Source organism: Herpailurus yagouaroundi, unplaced genomic scaffold (assembly GCF_014898765.1).
Source record: "Herpailurus yagouaroundi ecotype Mexico unplaced genomic scaffold, PumYag 28, whole genome shotgun sequence".
NCBI lineage: Eukaryota > Metazoa > Chordata > Mammalia > Carnivora > Felidae > Herpailurus > Herpailurus yagouaroundi.
This window is the reverse complement of record NW_024412376.1, coordinates 67619732-67641927: the sequence shown is the minus strand read 5'-3', so window position 1 is coordinate 67641927 and position 22196 is coordinate 67619732. Positions and strand designations below refer to the sequence as shown.

General features: G+C 36.0%; 1 protein-coding gene across 1 annotated transcript in view; it reads right to left on the bottom strand.

The window, feature by feature from the left end:
- The window catches only part of PRSS12 (serine protease 12), a 77728-nt gene that overhangs the window by 15721 nt on the left and 39811 nt on the right, over nt 1–22196 (bottom strand). The window contains exons 9-12 of the mRNA XM_040475040.1: nt 17677–17818; nt 5591–5796; nt 2309–2387; nt 1482–1604 (exon numbers count right to left, since the gene is read on the bottom strand). Of these exons, the coding sequence (XP_040330974.1) occupies nt 1482–1604; nt 2309–2387; nt 5591–5796; nt 17677–17818 (550 nt within the window). The remainder of the gene's footprint in view (nt 1–1481; nt 1605–2308; nt 2388–5590; nt 5797–17676; nt 17819–22196) is intronic.

The following is a 22196-nucleotide window of genomic DNA, read 5'->3' as shown; positions in this document are numbered from 1 at the left end:
AAGATATTAAAATATCTTCATAAGAAAAAGATTTTAAACAAGTGGACAGGACATAACCCCAGACTGAGAAAAGGTATTTGTAACACCTAACAACAAAGACTCCGCACACAGAACAAATTTTTTAAATCAATTACAAAAAGACAATCCAATATTAAGATAAGCAAAGAATATGAACAAAGAAATTCATGAAAGAGGAAGACACTAATCAGGGAAGTGGAACTGAAAAGAAATCCAAAAAGTCTAAGATTGACAAAAACTAAAAATGTTGATAGATAATATCAAGTTGAAGTGGGGACTTGAGGAAATGGACTTACCTACTGCCATGATATAAATGGATGCAATTACTTTAGAAAATAAATTAATAGTGCTGAGTAAAACTGAATTGTGCCCATACTCTAGCAAAATGCTCCCACATATGTGTACCCAATGAGACATACAATAGATGTCTATTACAGCATTGTTTTTTCATAGTGAAAGAATTGAAACCAACTAACTATCCATTAGTAGGGGACTAAATAAATCGTGATTTAGCCTTACAATAGGAGTTAAAATTCACATGGTGGTTAAAGTGAACAAAACCATATGGATAAATTGTACATATATAGTGAAGCCTTGTATCACATATGGAAAAATATAAAACAAATTCTTGCTTGTAAGAATTTTTCAATGACATGTTATACATTTTATATAAGACTTTTTATTATGACCATTTTCAAATATACACAATTAGAATAGCACAGTGAAACTCCTGTATAATCACCTTGCTTCACTAATTATCAATATTTTGCCAAGGATTGGTATACATTTTTAAATCCCAAAATTCATGCTGAGGAAATGGCCATTAGTCAGGCCCACAAAAGAACACAGGACAAGAACAAAGGAGAGCCAGGTCCTAGTGCAGACACTGCCACCATGAGCAGTGTGACTCTGGCACACCATTTTTCTCTGTATGGCCTCCCCTCTCAACTGGGAAGACTTCAGACTGAAGTGATAAAATGTTTGGGAGATGAGGAAATAATCAGGATGCAACCTGGACTTTCTAGAAGGTACAAATAGAGAAATCTAAAAGACACGAAACACCAAGATCCAAAGGATCAAAAAACAATAAAAACTTCACTCCCTATCTTAGTATCCACTACTGGGTCATCTGAGATCTCCTCTAGGTCTACTGGGATATGATTTCACCCTCAGATAAGTTCTTGAGGGAAGCACTAACATAGTTGCCTCCCCTCCCAAAATGCATCTTCTCTTCCCCCAAATACAGAGTTTGCTTTAACACTGGCGTAGCAAGTAGCTTCCAGAGGGCTCTCGTTGCTCCTTCTGTTACCTCCCCCACCTCCACAGTGCCGTGGGCACAGGTAAAGAAGATTGGTAGCCTGGCTCTGTCACCCCAAGTTTCTAGTATGCTACGGAGCAGGAAGGAATTGGAAGAACTGTCAAATAAGAACCCAACGGACTTGTTTGGAAAGGTGGACACGTACCTCTTGAAGCAGTGTGCTGCTGTAAGGACCCAACAGCTACTCAAGAGTGTGGCCCCACAAAGGAGCCTGCCATCTCCATGGGATGACTTAAGCCGGAGGGACACTTGCCAAGGCCAACCACCCCTAAGAAGAAAGTAAACCACTTGAGTCCGTATAAGGGAGAAAAGCAAAGAAAAGCATCCATTAAGACAATGACTTGGAAGGCTTGCAGGTGGGAGGAAAGCCACATAAAAGGGACCCTAGCAGGTAAGATCTCTCCCTACTTTGAAAATGGTACCCCTACAACCTGGAGCAGACCACACTGAAGATCTGCTTATGGACATTTGTATGCATCCCACCCACCTCTGACACTCATGGAAAAAACTCCGTCTTCTCTATATTTCATTGCTTGAAGTGTATTTTCTCTCCTCACTACCTCACCTAAGCAGCCCGAAGAAGTATTTCATTAAGCAAAGTACTGGGTTTCCATTAGTAAACGCAACAAATAAAAAAAAAAATACATTTAAAAGAGTCAAGTCTAAAACAAATATATTCTAAATTAAATGAATTTTGTAGTTACATATTTTTCAGACCTCCTCTTAGTGAGATTCAACAATATAACTTTTCAGCAACGTATCTATTGTATAAATCAGGAGGTAGTGATCTAAGAACACAGTCTATATAAAGTAAATGTAGATTAAAAGAAAAAAAATGTAATCTGGATTTAATTTAGGAAATTAAGTAAGTAAAATAAATCCCTCATATCATAGTAGAAAAACCCCCAATTTGTAACACTGTATGTACATAAATAGTTTTGTAACATGTAAAATCTCTGAAGGACCTTTTACCTTAAAGAATTTTTCCCACCAATGATCCGCTTCTGCCGACGGTGCAGTAATCTCAAACCACAAACAGATGAGAGGGATTCTGAAGCAGACAGAGGTTATTAATCAGACTGTTGTATTGTTAACAGTGGGACAAAGACACAAGTGACACAGTCTCCTGCCGTTTCTTTCTCTATTTTAAAACATCTTTTCGGGGCGCCTGGGTGGCGCAGTCGGTTAGGCGTCCAACTTCAGCCAGGTCACGATCTCACGGTCTGTGAGTTCAAGCCCCGCGTCAGGCTCTGGGCTGATGGCTCAGAGCCTGGAGCCTGTTTCCGATTCTGTGTCTCCCTCTCTCTCTGCCCCTCCCCTGTTCATGCTCTGTCTCTCTCTGTCCCAAAAATAAATAAACATTGAAAAAAAAAATTTAAAACATCTTTTCTCCTCAAATTATAGGATACCTTCTCTTATAATAAAAATTAAAAGTTGGGGTGCCTGGGTGGCTCAGTTGGTTAAGCGACTAACTTTGGCTCAGGTCATGATCTCACGGTTCATGAGTTAGAGCCCCGTATTGGGCTCTGTGCTGACATCTCAGAGCCTGCAAGTTGCTTTGGATTCTGTGTCTCCCTGTCTCTCTGCCCCTCCCCCGCTTGTGCTCTGTCTCTCAAAAATAAACAAACATTAAAAAATTAAAAAAAAAAAAAAAAGAAAGAAAGAAAAGTCTTCTCATTTAGCCAAGGCAACAAGAATTCATAAGCAGACAAGGAACTTTATGAGGTTTCCCACATTCAGCTGTGACCCTGTCCAGCATGTCATCCCACAGGTGCCTACAGCCCTCCCTCTGCTGATTACAGAGACTGTTTCGGAGTGCAGGAACATTAAACAAAACAAGAGAATTGCAAAGGTAGTACAGGTCTAAGTAATTTGCTTTTCACATACAACACTTTCCAGGCCACTTATACAAAATGTAACTTAGAATGGGATTCTGATCTATATTTACATTTATATTTTACTCATATAGCATATTATTATATGGAAAGGGCTTACTAAACACACTAAGTGGCATTTTAGGTAATACAGTCAAATTTCCCAAGATAACAGACTCTCACAAAAGCATAAAAAAAGAATTAAGAACGAAAATATATGAAAAGGTGGTATACAAAAGAAAGTAAATAAAATAAAGTATAGCTATTTAAAAAAATTTTTTTAAATGTTTTTATTTATTTTTGAGACAGAGAGAGACAGAGCATGAGCAGGGAAGGGGCAGAGAGAGAGGGAGACACAGAATCTGAAGCAGGCTCCAGGCTCTGAGCTGTCAGCACAGAGCCCAACGTGGGGCTCGAACTCACAGACTGCAAGATCATGACCTGAACCGAAGTTGGACGCTCAACTGACTGAGCCACCCAGGTGCCCCAAAGTATAGCTATTTTAAAAATAATTTTAGAAGGAGGGGAATCTATACAGGGGTATTTTGTTTCTTTGGTTAAGTACATGTGTACCAAGTATAGATTGACACTTTTTCTATCTGTGTAAGAAGAGAAGGTGGGGAATTGTGCCAAGAGCATGAAAATCTAGTCTGCACTAATATTCCCCCATAATAACCAGGTAGAAGTGAGCTCAGTAGGGGATCAACACTAGTTATTTCTTCATGGAGAAAAAGGTTCAACAATGTTTACCAAGATCATTAATTTGCCAAGTGATCTCAGAGGCATGCTGTCAAACTTTAATTCTCATCTCTTAGGATATGAATCCTCTAGATGACACAGCAAATTATAAGACATTAGAAAAACATAAGTTTCAAATAATGGTCCAAGTCAGGTCAATGTATATAAGGCCAAGATAAAGAATGATGTAATACTGAGCAAGCAAAACTGAAAGTTTACATCATTCCAGGGCAAAGCACCAGATTGCAAAAGTGTAAAATCTAATAAGGCGTAAAATCCACGGCTACAAAAAAAAATTTTTTAAGCAAAATGAAATTCATTTATAAAAGGATCCCATCAGATGACCAATAACCAATGCCTTGAGTTTCAGTCCCCTTATAGAAGTCACTAGGTCTTGAGCCTCAATACAAAATCAGGGTTAACAAACCAAATTATGTAATCCAGCTTGTCTAAGAGGAAATATTTTTTTTAAGTTTACTTATTTATTTTGAGAGAAAGAGTGTGCGGGAGAGGCAGAAAGAGAGAATCCAAAGCAAAAACATTTTACAATTATTGAATTTTTATGTTTTTCTACCACTTAAGAAATTTGACATAATCCAAAGAATTAATTATATTCAATTTTTAACTATAGTTTAAATTACTGAAGGCACTTTAATAAGTTATAATTAATACTTGTATATAAGTATACTATTTAATAATATTAAACATACGATTTAGTAAGCCGATTATGTGTGTATGTGTGTGTGTGTGTGTGTGTGTGTGTGTGTGTGTATAAAACAAAGCACAAAAGGTTTTAAGTACTCTTCATACTCAAAAGCTCCTCAGACAGTGAAGAATCATATTAACAACATCCAGTTCATTTTTGCATGGTCTTTAGCAATTAAAAGATGTTAGAGGAAGAGAATGTTTAAATACAGATACACCTACTTTTCAGAAAATCCAATGATCAAAACTCTGAGCTTTCAAAACACATAAAGAGATCATTGTTCTATTCATAAAATGTAACCAGTTTTCTACAAAATAGCTACTTCTTTATTCTAAAGCAGTATTTGTTTCATAAAAGTTACACTCAGCTTTCAATGACCTTTCTATTTAAGTATAAAACACCTATTACTGTGTTGTACTGAAAGATTATTTCTCATTTCCCTTACATTTTTTAATTTCAGAGAATAAAATCTACAAAAGATAACCTTCTTTTTGCAATTACTTTTAAATGTATCTCTATTGTTTAAAATACTAGTGAGAGTGGAAGAAGTTCCTTTCTATGTCATATCTTTAAATTGTCATTTCTGGCCTTGTTTTTGTGAAGTAATTATCCGTTCTAAATCTTCAAGGATACCGACAAGTTTGACAGTTTTATCACATCCAGAGAAGGAATGGTACAGAAATGGCTGAGAACGTGGAAAGGGCCGGATGCCAGAGATTACAAATCCTGTAAATCCACTCTTGCCCCTGAGCTCTGCTCTCCCTGTAAGCCCCATCCAGTCAGGTTTGTCAGGAAACCACTGCCTCTAAATATGAGCACAAGGAACCAGGGATTATATACAGTCTTATGAAGGAGACTTTTGTTATCAAAGTACTGCTGATACTAATCAAGTGAAGAACACTCTTTGACTTGTACAGGCCCTGGAAAATGACTTACCTTTATTACTGTTACCTGTTGCCTTCTTGCCAAAATAATCACAAATGACCCCTGCATCTTCACTGTGGCGGCAGTTATGTCTTCCAATATCTTGTTTGATACAGTCAGCTAGGGACCGCTCATTTCCTGTGCACTTCACATTATCCACATGGATGGGGCCTTTCCCTTCCCCAAAGTAAGCCATGGTTCTTGCTCTGGCAGGGCCCCTGGAAACAGAGCGTTCTTGAGGATGTGGAGAACCAGTCACTCATACATTTTAACACATCACAACATATACTCTCATTCAATTAATTTTAGTATATTAAACTTAGCATCTATGTATGCTAAAAAAAATTTTATTTCATGACTATCAAAAACAAGCTTAAAAGAGATAACTCTACCTTCTTTGTTTTGCTAGCCCACAGTTTCTTTACTGCCCTGGGTGCCTCTAATTTAAGTTTTGCTAAGAAAGTCACATTTAATGGCATGTCAAAAATTAATGATAGTCTTCGACTCTAGTTTTTGTTTTTGTTTTTAATTTCAATTTTTTATTCTTAATTTTTAAAAAATATTTTATTTTTGAGAGAGATTGACAGAGTGTGAGCAGGCAAGGGGTAGAGAGAGAGGGAGACACAGAATCTGAAGGAGGCTCTAGGTTCTGAGCTGTTAGCACAGAGCCCCACACAGGGCTGGAACTCAGGAACCACGAGATCGTGACCTGAGCCAAAATCAGATGCTTAACGAACTGAGCCACCCAGTCACCCCTAATTTCAACTATTTAACATTTTTTTATTTCATTTTTATTCTGTTTTGAGAGAGAGAGAGAGCACGTGCATGATGGGGGAGAGAGGTAGAGAGAGAGAGAGAGAGAGAGAGAGAGAGAGAGAGAGAATCTTAAGCAGACTACACGCTCTGTTTTTTGAGACAGAGAGAGAGAGAGAGAGCACATGATGGGGGAGAGAGGCAGAGAGAGAGAATCTTAAGCAGGTTACATGCTCAATCCCATGATTGGGGTTCAATCCCACAACCCTGTAAGATCATGGCCTGAGCAGAAATCAAGAGTAAGACGCTCAACCAGCTGAGCCACCCAGGCACCCCTTTATTTTATTTTTTATGAGGGGGGAGGGGCTAACGGAGAGGGAGAGAGAATCTTAAGCAGGCTCCAACACCCAGCCCGGAGCCCAAAGTGGGGCTCAATCTCACAACTATGAGGCCATTTTTTTTTTAATAATAAAGTTTATTTATTTGAGAGAGAGATTGAACACATGCACATGGGCAGGGGAGGGACAAAGAGAGAGGGGAGAGAGAGAATCCCAAGCAGGCTCCACGCTGTCAGCACAGAGCCCGATCCAGGGCTCAATCTTGCATAAAATGTGACCTGGGCTGAAACCAAGAGTTGGACACTTAACCCACTGAGTGACCCAGGTGCCCCTTAAACTCTAATTTAAGCAGGAAAAAAAATCATCTCAAAATTTTCTTAAAGAACATAACAGTGCTTTTAAAATTGGTTAAAATTGCTAAGAAAATTATGAGGTTAGATAATAACCCAGGGAACTAAACATTTTAAAGACGACTTTAAAAGTAAAAACATCTGATTTTTAGAGGAGAAAGAGAAAACCAGGAATCACAAATAGAAGGAACATTTACTTTGGTATGTTACTTTTTTGTTGTTTGTTCTTAATTACACAGTACTTCTTTTTAAATATCCAAATATAAAAGCTGAAAGTGAAATATTTCAAACTAACACCACATTCAAAACTCAATTCCTGATAAATAGATGGCAAAATTATGAAAGCAAAGTTTTATTTTGAATTATCCTTACAACTTCAAGTAGGGAAAGATTTATTAAACAAGACACAGATGGTATACTTTAAATTAAAGGACTAATATATTCAATAAAAATTAAGAATGCTACTTTACTAAAAACCACCCTAAGGAAAGTTAAAAGATAAATTAAAAAGTTGATGCATATATTGTATTACATATTCACAAATATATTTGTTGGTGAATCTATCCAATAGAATCGATTCTCATACAAAATAAAAAGAATTCTCAAAATTCATTAAAAAAAGTTTTAAAACCTTAACAACCCAAGAGAAAAACAGGCAAAAGGCAGGTGTCAAATTAAAAGAAACTGACTCATTAAAAATGAGAATTTGGCCCAGATTTCTGACATCAAAACATATTCTACTTAACTAAGGTAAAATTATTATACTTTCCTTATAATTATGCAGGAATCTTAGCAAAGTTTATTGATACAAATCATCTGAGAAATTAATTTGAAAGACCCTCTTCAGCAATGAGAACTGGCCTCACATGCTTGTGGTTGGCAACACATTCACTTCAAAACTGACACAGGGCACCTGGGTGGCTGAGTTGGTTAAGCACCTGATTCTTTATTTCGGCTCAGGTCATGATCTCAAGGTTGTGAGATTGAGCCCCACATCAGGCTCAGCATGGAGTGTGAAGCCTGCTTGAGAGTCTCTCTCTCCCTCTCTCTCTGCCCCTCCCCTGCTTGTGTTTTCTCTCAAAATAAATAAATTAATTAAAAAAGAAAAGAAAAAGAAAAAAACTGATACAGCTAGTAGTAAGTTGTAAAAGATCCCTATGCCCAAACAGATGATTCTTACAGTACTCTTAGAGTAAGTCTTTTTTAATATAAAACTTATTTAATAACTATAGAAGTAATAAATGCTCACTGTATCAAATTTACAAATAAAAATACAAAAATTCCCAACAACACACTGTTAGCATCCGCGTACATTCCCTTCCTGTACATATTTATGGGGAAAAAACTAACTATAATTTTTAGTGGTTAAAAAAATTCATTGTACACATTAGTGTAGTAGATCTCAAACTTCAGAGTACTTAAAAGACCACTTGGGTTGATTCTGAATGAGTGTATCACCAGTGGGACTTAGAAATCTATTTTTTCATAAGCTATAGGTGATTCCTATTCAAGGAGTTCTACATCAAACTTTAACATAGAAAAATTAGAGTTTATTTCCCCACTGCTGCACATTTACTTTTAAAACCCAAGACTTTTTATAATTATATACACACACACACTTTCTTTTTTTCTAAATGTAATTTTATTTTAAATTCCAGTATAGTTAACATACAGTGTTATATTAGTTTGACATCTACAATATCATGATTTCAGTTCCATCACCTGGTGCTTATCCCAAGTGCACTCCTTAATCCCCATCACCTATTTCACCCACCTCCCCTCTGGTAACTATCAGTTTGTTTTCTTTCTTTTTTTTTTTTAATTTCATTTTTTTAAATTTACATCCAAATTAGTTAGCATGTAGTGCAACAATGATTTCAGGAGTAGATTCCCTAATGCCCCTTACCCATTTAGCCCATCCCCCCTCCCACAACCCCTCCAGTAACCCTCTGTTTGTTCTCCTTATTTAAGAGTCTGTTACACACACACACACTCTTAAACAGAAGTTTTTGTGGACAGCTTAGATTTCTTCCCAGAAGTAGTATTTTTGTTCAACAGGTATAAACATTTTTTAAGGTTCTGGATATATACTGCTGAATACAGGGCAAGTCTTTGGGAAGCAAGTTATTCATTTGAAATATGTATAATTAAAATGTGATTATTCAAAGAAAAGTTTTTCTGCTTTATTTTGTGCATCATAGTTCTGATCTATCTGGAATTTATTTCTCCTTAGTGTTAGTATGGGATATAGTTTTATTTTTGTCCCTAAGGTCATTGTCCCAATAACTTTTCCCACTGATTTGAAAGGCTTTTTAAAAAATGTTTTTTAAATGTTTTTATATATTTTAGAGACAGGGAGAGACAGAGCGTGAGTAGGGAAGGGGCAGAGAGAGAGGGAGACACAGAATCCGAAGCAGCCTCCAGGCTCTGAGCTGTCAGCACAGAGTCCGACACTGGGCTCAAACCCATGAGCCATGAGATCATGACCTGAGCTGAAGCCGGCCACTTAATCGATTAAGCTACCCAGGCACCTCTAAAAGTCTTTATAATTTAACATTTATCATGCTTACATGTACATAAGTCATTTTTTGGTCTTTACAATACAGTAATCCCCAACCTTGGCTACACATTAAAATTACCTTTGGAAGCTTTTTTTTTTTTTAATTTTTTTTAATGTTTTATTTTTTTATTTTTGAGACAGAGAGAGACAGAGCATGAGCGGGGTAGGGTGAGAGAGAGAGAGGGAGACACAGAATCTGAAACAGGCTCCAGGCTCTGAGCTGTCAGCACAGAGCCCGACGCAGGGCTCAAACTCACAGAGGGTGCGATCGTGACCTGAGCCGAAGTCGGAAGCTGAACCGACTGAGCCACCCAGGCGCCCCTGGAAGCTTTTATATTATAGCAAAACCTGAACCCCACCTGACATCAATGAAAGTAAAATCCATGGGAATGGGGCTGGTCATGGGTAATATTCTTTTAACTCTCAGTGTGATCTTAGTGTACACCCGAGGTTGATAATCACTGCTGTAGTTAGTATCGTTGACTTCTTGCCTATTCCTGTGCCAGTACCACATGGATTTGATTCCAGATGACTTTTGAAGTCAAGTTCCTCTCCCCACCCCTACCCTCAGCCACACCAAGAAAATAAAAAGATTTTTATAAGGGCAGCATTTAATGAATAGATTAATCTCTATTCTGTCTTCCCATTCAGGATTGTTGTATATCACTTATTAACTTTTCTACCTTTGTAAAGATTTACTTTTTTTCATATAGGTCTCAATTCTTGTGATTATTCCTAGTTAGGTTGTTTTTGGGTTTTTTGTTTGGTTTTTGGGTTTTGTACCCTCTAAATGATCTTTTTTTTCTTTTTATTTTCTACTTAGCTTATAGCAACTATTGCCTTTTAAAAAAATAACACTAGTTCTAGTGTCTTTCCCATTGGTTCTCTTGGGTTTTTTAGTTGGACAATCACATTATTCATGTAACAATTCTGACTTCCTTTTCAATACTGGTATCTCAATGCTTAATTATAGTGGGACTTTCAGATAATACTGAGTCATTGAAGTAATAGCAGGCATGCTTGTTTTGTTCCTGTTTGATGAATGTGATATAAAGGTAAGGTAGTTTTATTTTATCCTAAGCTTCCTAAGAGACATAAGGAAGAAATGGTGATTTTTAACATATAATGTTTTGCCATTATTAGTTGATCATATTTGTTTTAATTTATAGATCATACACTGAAATACATTAATTGAATGCCTCACTTTGAACCATTTTTATATTCTTGCAATAGACTCCCATGTCTTCAAATCTGTTTAAATACACCATTGGATTAAATTTGCTAATATTTTGTTTGAATTTTTGTATGTAGATTAATGAGATGGAATATAGTTTTCTTGATGTGTGTGTGAGTATACTTGGATTATCTAGTCATGAAATACATTTACATTAGTCTCATAAAATGAATGGAAAGATTTCCATCTTTTTTCTCACTCTGCATCAATTTATATAACTTGGGAATTACCTGAATTGAAGATCAGTCAAAACTCCTCAGCAAAAAAATCAGAGTCATTGCTTCCGTGATCACTAATCTATTTAGGTTTTCTATCAATTTTCATAATTATATTTTTGTTGAAAATGTGGTTTCCTACATAATTGATCATTTCATCTAGATTTCCAAGTTTATTAGCTAAAAGTAGTTCACAGTATTCTATAATTTTTTTAACCAGATATGTGTATCTGCTCGTATTCCTTTTCTTTTCTCTAATGTATATTTGTATTTTTGTATAGTTGTATTTTCTCTCCTTTTTCTGAGTTAGAATCGCCAAATATTGCTTATTTTATTAATCTTTTTAAAAAAACAGAAATAATTGTTGACAATGTGGTTGTATAATGTTAAGCCTTTTGAAATTCAAATAGACATCATTCAAAGAAAATAAAAAATTAATAGCATTCTGAAATTAAAATCCCAGGTGATTCCCATCAGTGTGGGAAGTGAGGATGAGTGGAGGTAGAGAGTAAATAATAGCATGCTAAGGGAAACTTACAGATAATTTCTGAAATTGGTAAGAAAATATGCCAGCATGTTTGCTAAAAATTTATTTTTTTTTAATTTTTTTTTTCAACGTTTATTTATTTTGGGGACAGAGAGAGACAGAGCATGAATGGGGGAGGGGCAGAGAGAGAGGGAGACACAGAATCGGAAACAGGCTCCAGGCTCTGAGCCATCAGCCCAGAGCCCGACGCGGGGCTCGAACTCCCGGACCGCGAGATCGTGACCTGGCTGAAGTCGGACGCTTAACCGACTGCGCCACCCAGGTGCCCCTAAAAATTTAAACAGAACTTCCAGTAAAACAATAAGAATGCTGAGTGTCCAACCACTAAAGAAAGGAAAAAATGAAAGTAGAAAATTGGGTTGCTTGCATATAAAAAAACAGAAGAGTACACAAAGAACAAACAAAAAATCATCATAAATACCATAGAAGTAGATGATAGGTAGAGATAAACGTATAGAAAATAAAATTAGACCCATTAAATAAAATGAAGGATGATTTCTTAGAAATTTATCAACTACAGACTAAAAGAATGCACCGTTTTAGATACATTAGAATTAGAAGTTAGGGAACATTTTAACTAATAAAAGTGCATGATTAAATAAAGAGATTCTCAGCAATGTAGTGGAATTTAAAAAAACTTTCTGTGACTTTTTTTTTTTTTTTTTATCAACTAAGGACTGTGTCATCTATAGAAAAAAGGGAAGGGACTTCCCACTAGGCTACAGCCAGGCAGTAATTCACAGCAGACAATTTCAATACATTAGACAGTCTTTAAACTGGGATGTAAATGTTCCTGGGAGTAGAAGATGACTTTCTTAGGATGCATGGCTTTATGGGAATCAGTATTTGGATCCTCAAATGACATGTGTATTTTCACCTAAAACTAGTTTGGCTGAAATGAAAATCAACTTCTCTTCAAAATTTTCCTCTCCTACTACACAAAAAAAAGACATATTTTTCACTCATCCCAAATCCTACCACAATGCATTACTCCAAGATTTAAAAGCCTCTGAAGTGGTCAAAAGAACAATTCAAAATATATGACAGCAATGAAGTCTCCTTTAACCAAGCACCATAAACCCAACTCATCAAAGTTAGAAATGGGACCTTTCTTCAGTTTTTATTTCCTATATTTAATACTTACTTACCAAACTTTTGTTTGTGTTGTCTTTAATCGGTTGTATACTAGAAATCATAAACTCTAAAGAGGAACTTTTTAGAAGGATTTAATTTCTCTCTCTTTCTCTTGCTCTCTCCATGTACATATACACATGCACATACACACAGGCACACACACATTTGCATAAGTATGTATATATGTATATACTCATATACATGTGTTTTTTAAAGCATTGCAACTTTAGGATACTGTGGAGAGGAAAAATTTAAATACAATTTCAAGAGAAGGAACTATGTAAAATTTCTCAAGGTCAAAGAAGAGCTTTTTCATGTATTTTTTTTATTTTTTAAAAAGTTTATTTATTTTTGAGAGAGAGAGAGAGACAGAGTGCAAGCACAGCAGGGGCAGAGAGAGGGAGACACAGAATCAGAAGCAGGCTCCAGGCTCTGAGCTGTCAGCACAGAGCCCGACACAGGGCTCAAACTCACAAACCACAAGATCATGACCTGAGCCGAAGTCGGACGCTCAACCGACTGAGCCACCTAGGTGCCCCTCACGTATTGTTTAAATAGATGACAGACAGTATCAAGTCACTATTATACTGATATTCCATTGGATTATAATTAAGAGTGATATAACTGTTCTATTTTTAAATATCATACACAAATATGCCAGAAACTAAATTACGTCCTTTGCAGCTATTTAATTATAAGGTAAAAACTAGATATACTTAATTTTAGGTCTCTACTAATTCTCTAGGGACACACAATTTTGCAAATTCTTTTGAGGGGTACTAAAACAAATATGCAGTACAAGAACAATGTCATCTTGAGAACATATGCTAATGGATTCACACATAGTTCAAATAGAATGGAATTTCCATCATAGCTATTTAGTCTATCTTGAAGAGTGTAACTGATATCAACACATTCTCTCTGAGCCCTCTAAAAATAATATGCTCATATGCTAGACTTTGTCAGACATTATGTAACATGTAATGCATAATTAAATAATGCCTTTTACTTTCTGTTCACTCTAAGTATATCTACATTAGTTACCATTCATGTTTCCTGGTTTTGTTACTTCATTTTGTTACTCTCATTGTGGAAATACTGTCTAATGCTATTTGGATTCTCAGTATTTCCAAGGAGTATTTCCTCAGTATTTCCAAAGCCTCACATATAATATAGTATTTCCAAAGCCTCACATATAATTTCCTCAGTATTTCCAAAGCCTCACATATATATATAATATATATAATATAAAAACTTCTATTTCTAACACCCAAGCCTTTTGACAGCTTAAAAGTCTTCTAGATTGATTTCTACAAAGACATGCCTTATTAAAGAATTTTTAACAATTCCAAGTAGACCTAGGGGAAAAAATATTCTCTAGTCACATACTTGTTTACAATTATATATATGTTCTTACATGAAATCCATTTCCCCTGAGTGGAAAATTATAAAAACATTCAAGTGTATTTAGATTAATCAAATAGCCACATGATTCTCATGTAAATATTATTTGATGGTAAATTATACCCTGTGCACTAGAAGATGATAATCCAATTTGTTATAACATTTAATTACTGATTTACTTATTAGGAGACTTTATTTTAAAGAAACAATTACACAGTAAGCTCTTCTTTCAATGCTTTTCTTGATAATTCTTACAGAAACATTATTGAAAATTGCTACAAACTTTGTTCACTTAACCTATATTATTTCTTACCGAAATTCACCATTTAAGTTAAATGCAAAATAGGGGCACCTGGTGGCTCAGCCAGTTAAGTGTACAACTCTTGATTTTGGCTCAGGTCATGATTCACAGTTGTGAGATCCAGCCCCGCATAGGGGCTGCTTTGGAGTCTTTCTCTCTCCCTCTTTCTCTACCCTCTTTGACTCTCTCTTTCTCTCAAAATAAATAAACTTTAAGTTAAATGTAAAATGGACTAACCGGTAAGTTAAAAGCAATAAAAAATGTAGAAAGAAATTAAAGTGAAAATGTATTGATGGATATGCTTATGAACTTTTCCTCTCATTGATTAGACACACAATTCAAGGATCAATTTGATCTTTCCCTTCCTATTTCCAAAGATAACACTAAGTTTCCTGGATTATTCTGATAAAAAATAAAAGTTAGCCAAGTAAACAGTCTCAAACAGCAATATACAGCAAAACCTTGGATTGCAAGTAACTTGTTCTGCGAGTGTTCCACGAGATGAACAACATTTCTAATAAATTTTAACTTGAGAAACGAGAGATGTCCTGCAACACGAGTAGTACATGATGCTAAATGTCACATGATCATGACTGAGTCAGTGGTTCTCTTTCACTGGAGGATTGTGGGTGATCATCTCCCATGCTCCCATGCTTGGTCTCAGGATGCGGTGTTTGGCAGAAATCAGTGATTTTTTAGAACATTGGAAGGTGCCCATAACGGGACTAGTGTATTTTTTGTCACTTCAAAGTACCTATGGACAGTCCTTTACTTTTCCATACAAGAGTAAGCTTAGGAATGCTTTGCTTCATTCAAGGTCATTGGATAGGTTCCAACTTGGTAAAGTTGCACAAAAAGAAGAAGATTCCATCGAGCCAATAGGTAGCAGTTAGTGACAGTGAAAGTAGTCCTACACAATAATCCTCCTCTTGTCTCCCTCACACCAGCCACAAAGGTTTCCAAAGGTAAGTGTAGGTTAGTTTATTTTTCTTTATATTTTGTAGTTTCTTTATTATTTTGTATTATACTACAGTACTATAATCATTTTTATATTAATATTTTTGGGTTGTGGAACAAATCATCTGAGTTTCCATTATTTCTTATGGGGAAATTCTCTCTGACATACAAGTGCTTTGGATTATAAGCATGTTTCCTGAAGGAATTATGCTCACAAACCAAGGTTTTGCTGTACTTTAATGGCTGATTTTGGATAAATTCACTGTGAATGCAATGTAAGAAAAATAATATATTTTTTTCAAATAAAGGAAGGAGTGTTAGAAAAGTAGTTAGCAAAGGAAATAAATCGTTGACAGAGTTCACCGAGGCATCTAACATAAATTCTTCCTATCTTACTTCTATCCTTCATAATTTGAAAGCTGAAAATCTGTGTCATATGCCTATTTTAATACTGAAAATCTAGATCCCAAATAATGGACCCATTTACCATAAGACAATTGGAATTACAACTAGGTCCAAAACTGAGCAGGAAATTGAAGTTGTTTCTGGGTAACCAAAAACAACTTTGAATTAAAAATTTAGAAAAAACATTTGAATTTTTATTAAATTAGAAATACTTTTAAAAATAAAAATGTATTGGGGCACCTGGGTGGCTCAGTCGGTTGGACGTCTGACTCTTGGTTTCGGCTCAGGTCATGATCTCACAATTTCGTGGGTTTAAGCCCCTCATCAGGCTCTAAGCTGGCAGTGTGGAGCCTGCTTGGGATTCGCTGTCTCCCTCTCTCTGCCCCTCCCCCACTTGCACTATCTCTGTCTCTCTCAAAATAAATAAATAAATGTAAAAAAAATTTTTTTAAAGAAAAATGTATTCTGCATAGAATAAGCAGTTAAATTTATCAATATTTAAGATATGCATAGATGTATAATTAAAGATTTTTTAAAAATCCAAACCAATATTAGTAATCTATTATGAGTTCATCAATTCATTTCAATTTCAATATTCATTTCAATTTTATATCCTCTATACTGTAACATGCTACATATATTTGTAGCTGCCAAATCAATACTCACGGTGCTTTCAGTCATTTGCAGACATGCACAAAGCCTCAAAAAATGTGCATTGCCCAGCTGAGGCATCAGAAGAAGATAATCTGCTTGTTTATTTCAGCTCTCAAACTGAAAAAAGTGTCCTTTTCCCAGTCTATTTAGTGCCATGTTTATTGCACTATTACTCATGCTTCAGTGAAACCTATCCAACACCTGTATTTTCTCCACAAGGCACATCACAATCATAGCCTTCTTCCACTTAGTAATGCTAGGTAGCACTAGATAGCACTGTGCTCAGGGGGCATTTTAAACAGTGAAATGATTAACAAAAAAAGCATAAAAATGCAAAATAAATTTTAAAAAAAGTACTAACAGACCACAAAATTCTTAATTGTTTCCAAGATTGAGAGCTAAAATGAGAAGGCAGAGCACTGCCTTGTTCAACCTTAACTCTAGAAGCAATGGCTCAGCATTAGCTAATGCAGTGTTTTACTGTGATTTTAGAGAGTGGAACTACTGTGAATAAGGAGAACTAAGTACAATTTCATAACCCCAGAGTCTCTTAAAAGGGGTTTATTGAAACCTAAATCATAGAGAAAAGGTTAACACCTCTGCCTGACACAAGCAGTATTATGAATATTAGATTATTTGCTATTATATAAAAGCTACATTTTTTTTAAATAAGCTCTAAGCCCAGGGCACCTGGGTGGCTCAGTTGGTTGAGTGTCCAACTCTTGATTTCAGCTCAAGTCATGATCCCCCGGTCATGGGATTGAGTCCCATGTCAGGCTCTGCACTGAGTGTAGAGCCTATGTAAGTCTCCTTCTCTCTCTCTCTCTCTGCCTCTGCCTCTCTGCCCCTCTCCCCTGCTCAAACACCCTCTCTCTAAAATAAAATAAAAAATAAAATATAAAATATGTATTTCTAAAAAATAAAACAATTAAGTTCTAGGCCCAACGTGAGGCTTGAACTCAGGACCTTAAGATCAGGAGTTGCATGCTCTATGGACTGAGCCTGCCAGGCACTCCAAAAGCTACATTTCTTATATAACAGTGTATATGGCTTATAGGAGAATAGAAAAATTTAAATAGACTCTAATTAGTATGTCTTCACAATTCTGAATCAAGTCAGCATGCTGCCAGTATTTTCAATTGATTCATAGAAATTAACTTTAGGTAAGAAATAACTCATTAGAACAAACCTGAATAGTTAGAAATGTTCATCAAGTAACCATTCCAAATAATTAGGTTTTTCTTACTTGTAGCCAAGCTGGCGACAAATCACAGTTGCGTCCTTATCAGTCCACCCATCATCACAAATTGTTCCCCACTGGCCATTGATGAAAACCTCCACTCGTCCTTCTTTCTTATTTTCTCCATCCATCAGTCTGATAGGAAAACCTAAGTCATGATTCAAAAGTATTAGAAAAGCCAAAACAGCAAACTGATGTCAAAGTATGAAAGATTTTGTAAAACACAAATCATTTTTTTAAATTAACTATAAAATTAGCTGGGTAATACGAAAGAGTGAATGAGAGAGAAGTGTTAATAAAAAACCATATCCACTTTTGCAATATCTTTTGAAGTCTTTGGGTCAGAGTACTCACTTGCTCAACTATGAATTCCCAAGCACTTGGAACAGTACCTCATATATAGAGGACATGCCACAGCTGTTTGTTGTATGAATGAATAAATGAATGAATGGATAATTAGCACTGTAATTTGTGAATGGCTTTATTACCACTAACTTCTTTTTTTTTTAATTGAGGTTCAATTTATAGTGTAGTATTGGTTTAAGGAGTAGAATTTAGTGATTCATCATTTACACATTAACACCCAGTGCTCATCCCAACAAGTGCCCTCCTTAATGCCATCACCCATTTAGCCCATTCCCCTGTGCACCTACCCTCCAGCAACCCTTAGTTTTCTATCATTAAGAGTCTCTTATTATTTCCACTACCTTCTAAATAGTAAAAGATATTTCCTTGGAGTTGTTTTTGTTTCATGTCTGGTCATTTATCCTTGAGCACAGCTAAAAATTTATACTCCAAAGCTGAGATTTTTAAGAAGGCATAAACATATATACCCTTGGCATGCATGGGTAACTTGAATGCGTGGAGAAAAAAAACGAAGGCAGCTAACAAGGACAATTTCCATCTCAGGCTTCTCATTTACTATTGCTTTCAAAAGAAGGGCTTAAATCATACAAATTACTAAGACAACTAAAGTTGAATGTAAATGTTATGTACAGCATGGTGAGTATAGTTAATAATACTGTATTTCATATTTGAAAGTAGCTGAGATTAGATCTTAAAAGTTCTCAACACAAGAAAAATAATTTTTTGTAACAATGTAAGGTGATGGGTGTTAATTAGACTTGTGTTGATCATTTTACAATGTATACAAGTACTGAACCATTATGCTGTATGCCTGACACTAATATAGTATGTCCATTATGCCTCAAGACTTTAAAAAATGCTGAAGCTAGAAAATAAAAATAATAAAAATTTAAAATAAATAGAAGTCATTCCTTTTTTTTTAAAGTTGAGAAACTGATCTCTAGCAAACTGAGGTTTATCTAAGTTATGTAAATGATTTATAGAATTTCATGTATCTCTATTGACACCATTAAAGATGGTGCTATTTACCAAGAAGCATAAAATACCTAGGGATAAATCTAACCAAAGATGTAAAAGATCTGTATGCTGAAAACTATAGAAAGTTTATGAAGGAAATTGAAGAAGATATAAAGAAATGGAAAAACATTCCGTGCTCATGGATTGGAAGAATAAATATTGTCAAAATGTCAATACTACCTAAAGCTATCTACATATTCAATGCAATCCTAATAAAAATTGCACCAGCATTCTTCTTGAAACTAGAACAAGCAATCCTAAAATTCATATGGAACCACAAAAGGCCCCGAATAGCCAAAGTAATTTTGAAGAAGAAGACCAAAGCAGGAAGCATCACAATCCCAGACTTTAGCCTCTACTACAAAGCTGTCATCATCAAGACAGCATGGTATTGGCATAGAAGCAGACACATAGACCAATGGAATAGAATAGAAACCCCAGAACTAGACCCACAAACGTATGGCCAACTCATCTTTGACAAAGCAGGAAAGAACATCCAATGGAAAAAAGACAGTCTCTTTAACAAATGGTGCTGGGAGAACTGGACAGCAACATGCAGAAGATTGAAACTAAACCACTTTCTCACACCATTCACAAAAATAAATTCAAAATGGATAAAGGACCTGAATGTGAGACAGGAAACCATCAAAACCCTAGAGGAGAAAGCAGGAAAAGACCTCTCTGACCTCAGCCGTAGCAATTTCTTACTTGACACATCCCCAAAGGCAAGGGAATTAAAGCAAAAATGAACTACTGGGACCTTATGAAGATAAAAAGCTTCTGCACAGCAAAGGAAACAACCAACAAAACGAAAAGGCAACCAACGGAATGGGAAAAGATATTTGCAAATGACATATCAGATGGACAAAGGGCTAGTATCCAAAATCTATAAAGAGCTCACCAAACTCCACACCTGAAAAACAAATAATCCAGTGAAGAAATGGGCGGAAAACATGAATAGACACTTCTCTAAAGAAGACATCCGGATGGCCAACAGGCACATGAAAAGATGTTCAACGTCGCTCCTCATCAGGGAAATACAAATCAAAACCACACTCAGATATCACCTCACACTAGTCAGAGTGGCCAAAATGAACAAATCAGGAGACTATAGATGCTGGAGAGGATGTGGAGAAACGGGAAACCTCTTGCACTGTTGGTGGGCAAGCAAATTGGTGCAGCCACTCTGCAAAACAGTGTGGAGGTTCCTCAAAAAATTAAAAATAGACCTACCCTATGACCCAGCAATAGCACTGCTAAGAATTTACCCAAGGGATAGAGGAGTACTGATGTATAGGGCACTTGTACCCCAATGTTTATAGCAGCACTCTCAACAATAGCCAAATTATGGAAAGAGCCTAAATGTCCATCAACTGATGAATGGATAAAGAAATTGTGGTTTATATACACAATGGAGTAATACGTGGCAATGAGAACGAATGAAATATGGCCCTTTGTAGCAATGTGGATGGAACTGGAGAGTGTGATGCTAAGTGAAATAAGCCATACAGAGAAAGACAGATACCATATGTTTTCACTCTTATGTGGATCCTGAGAAACTTAACAGAAACCCATGGGGGAGGGAAAGGAAAAAAAAAAAAAGAGGTTAGAATGGGAGAGAGCCAAAGCATAAGAGACTCTTAAAAACAGAACAAACTGAGGGATGATGGGGGGTGGGGAGGGTGGGTGATGGGTATTGAGGAGGGCACCTTTTGGGATGAGTACTGGGTGTTGTATGGAAACCAATCTGACAATAAATTACATATATTGAAAAAAAAAAAGATGGTGCTATTTAATTGAAAGCACCCTCACTGCACCTTGCATACTGTCATGGGTTGAACTGTGATGTCGTCACGGTGGGCCCTAATCCAGTATGACTGATGTCCTTATAAAAAGGACAGATTTGAATAGTGAGATACACAGAGGGAAGACTCTGAGGAGGCACAGGGAAAAGATGGCCATCTATAAGACAAGGAGAGTAACCTGGAACACAGCTTCCCTCTTAGCCCTGAGAAGCAATCAATCCTGATGACACCTGGATTTTGGACCCCAGAAATGTGAGACAACACATACCTGTTGTTTAAGCCATCCACTGCATGGTACTTTGTTACAGCAGCCCAAGCAAACCAATACACTTTAGATCACCTAGTTACTGAAAGGGTCTCCAGCTTTGGGCCCCTACGATTTACTGGTACGGATTTAGGGAATACCATGAAGCATGCGGAACTGATTAGAGCTAAAGAGGCGAAGTAAGCAGCTAAAGAAAAAATATCATTTCTCTTTAAAACAACATATGACATTGCTAGATTGGCCTTTGTTTACTGACAGAAAATACTGTTGGCAAGATGAACATACCCTACTTTGATCCTTCTGATCCATTTTTATTTCTCCATCCTTCTTTGTTTTATCCCCAGAGTTGTTGGCACTTTTGTTTCTGTACCTGTCATACTCACTTCGTGGGGCGGGCATCATAGCAGAATCAAGATAGCAAAATCAAAATCAACAAATGTTTATGAAGTGCCTACCCTATGCATGGCTTATGCTGGGGTTTTAGCCATGTCACAAAACACAGTATATTTGAAACATTACATTTCTTATTAACGCATCTGAAAGTTTGGAGTTTTTTCTAAAAGGAATAAGGTAAAAAAAGTGATCCTCAAAGAAAAAAATCCAAAAAGGTGAAGTTCTTTTCTTAAAGTTCTTAATTTTTAAATTTTGGGATGTTTGGTCCAAAATTAAGTAAACATATGTACATGGAATTAGATTTCCACATTCCATTCTAGTCATTTTATGGGCAGTTTTTCATATACCATAAAAATAAAAATGGGAAAGTGTTTTTAAAGCCTCAGTTGCATGCTTTGAATAAATAATGCATGCAGTATTTCTGAACCTAACTTTAGCCCTTCATTTTACAAAATCATTGGATTTTCAATGCTTGAAGGGCAAACTGGATGACAAAAGCCATTCTATCAACACCACCTTACTGTTTAAGTTCTTTTCATTATGGTAGCAATAATATACATGTTTTATTTCTAAAATCTTAAATATAAAGTGCTCGGGAAAACTAAATAGTCCTCTGGGCATCTAAGTATCTTTAATATATAATTTAATTATATATTTCAAACTTGGACCTCCAAAAGTTT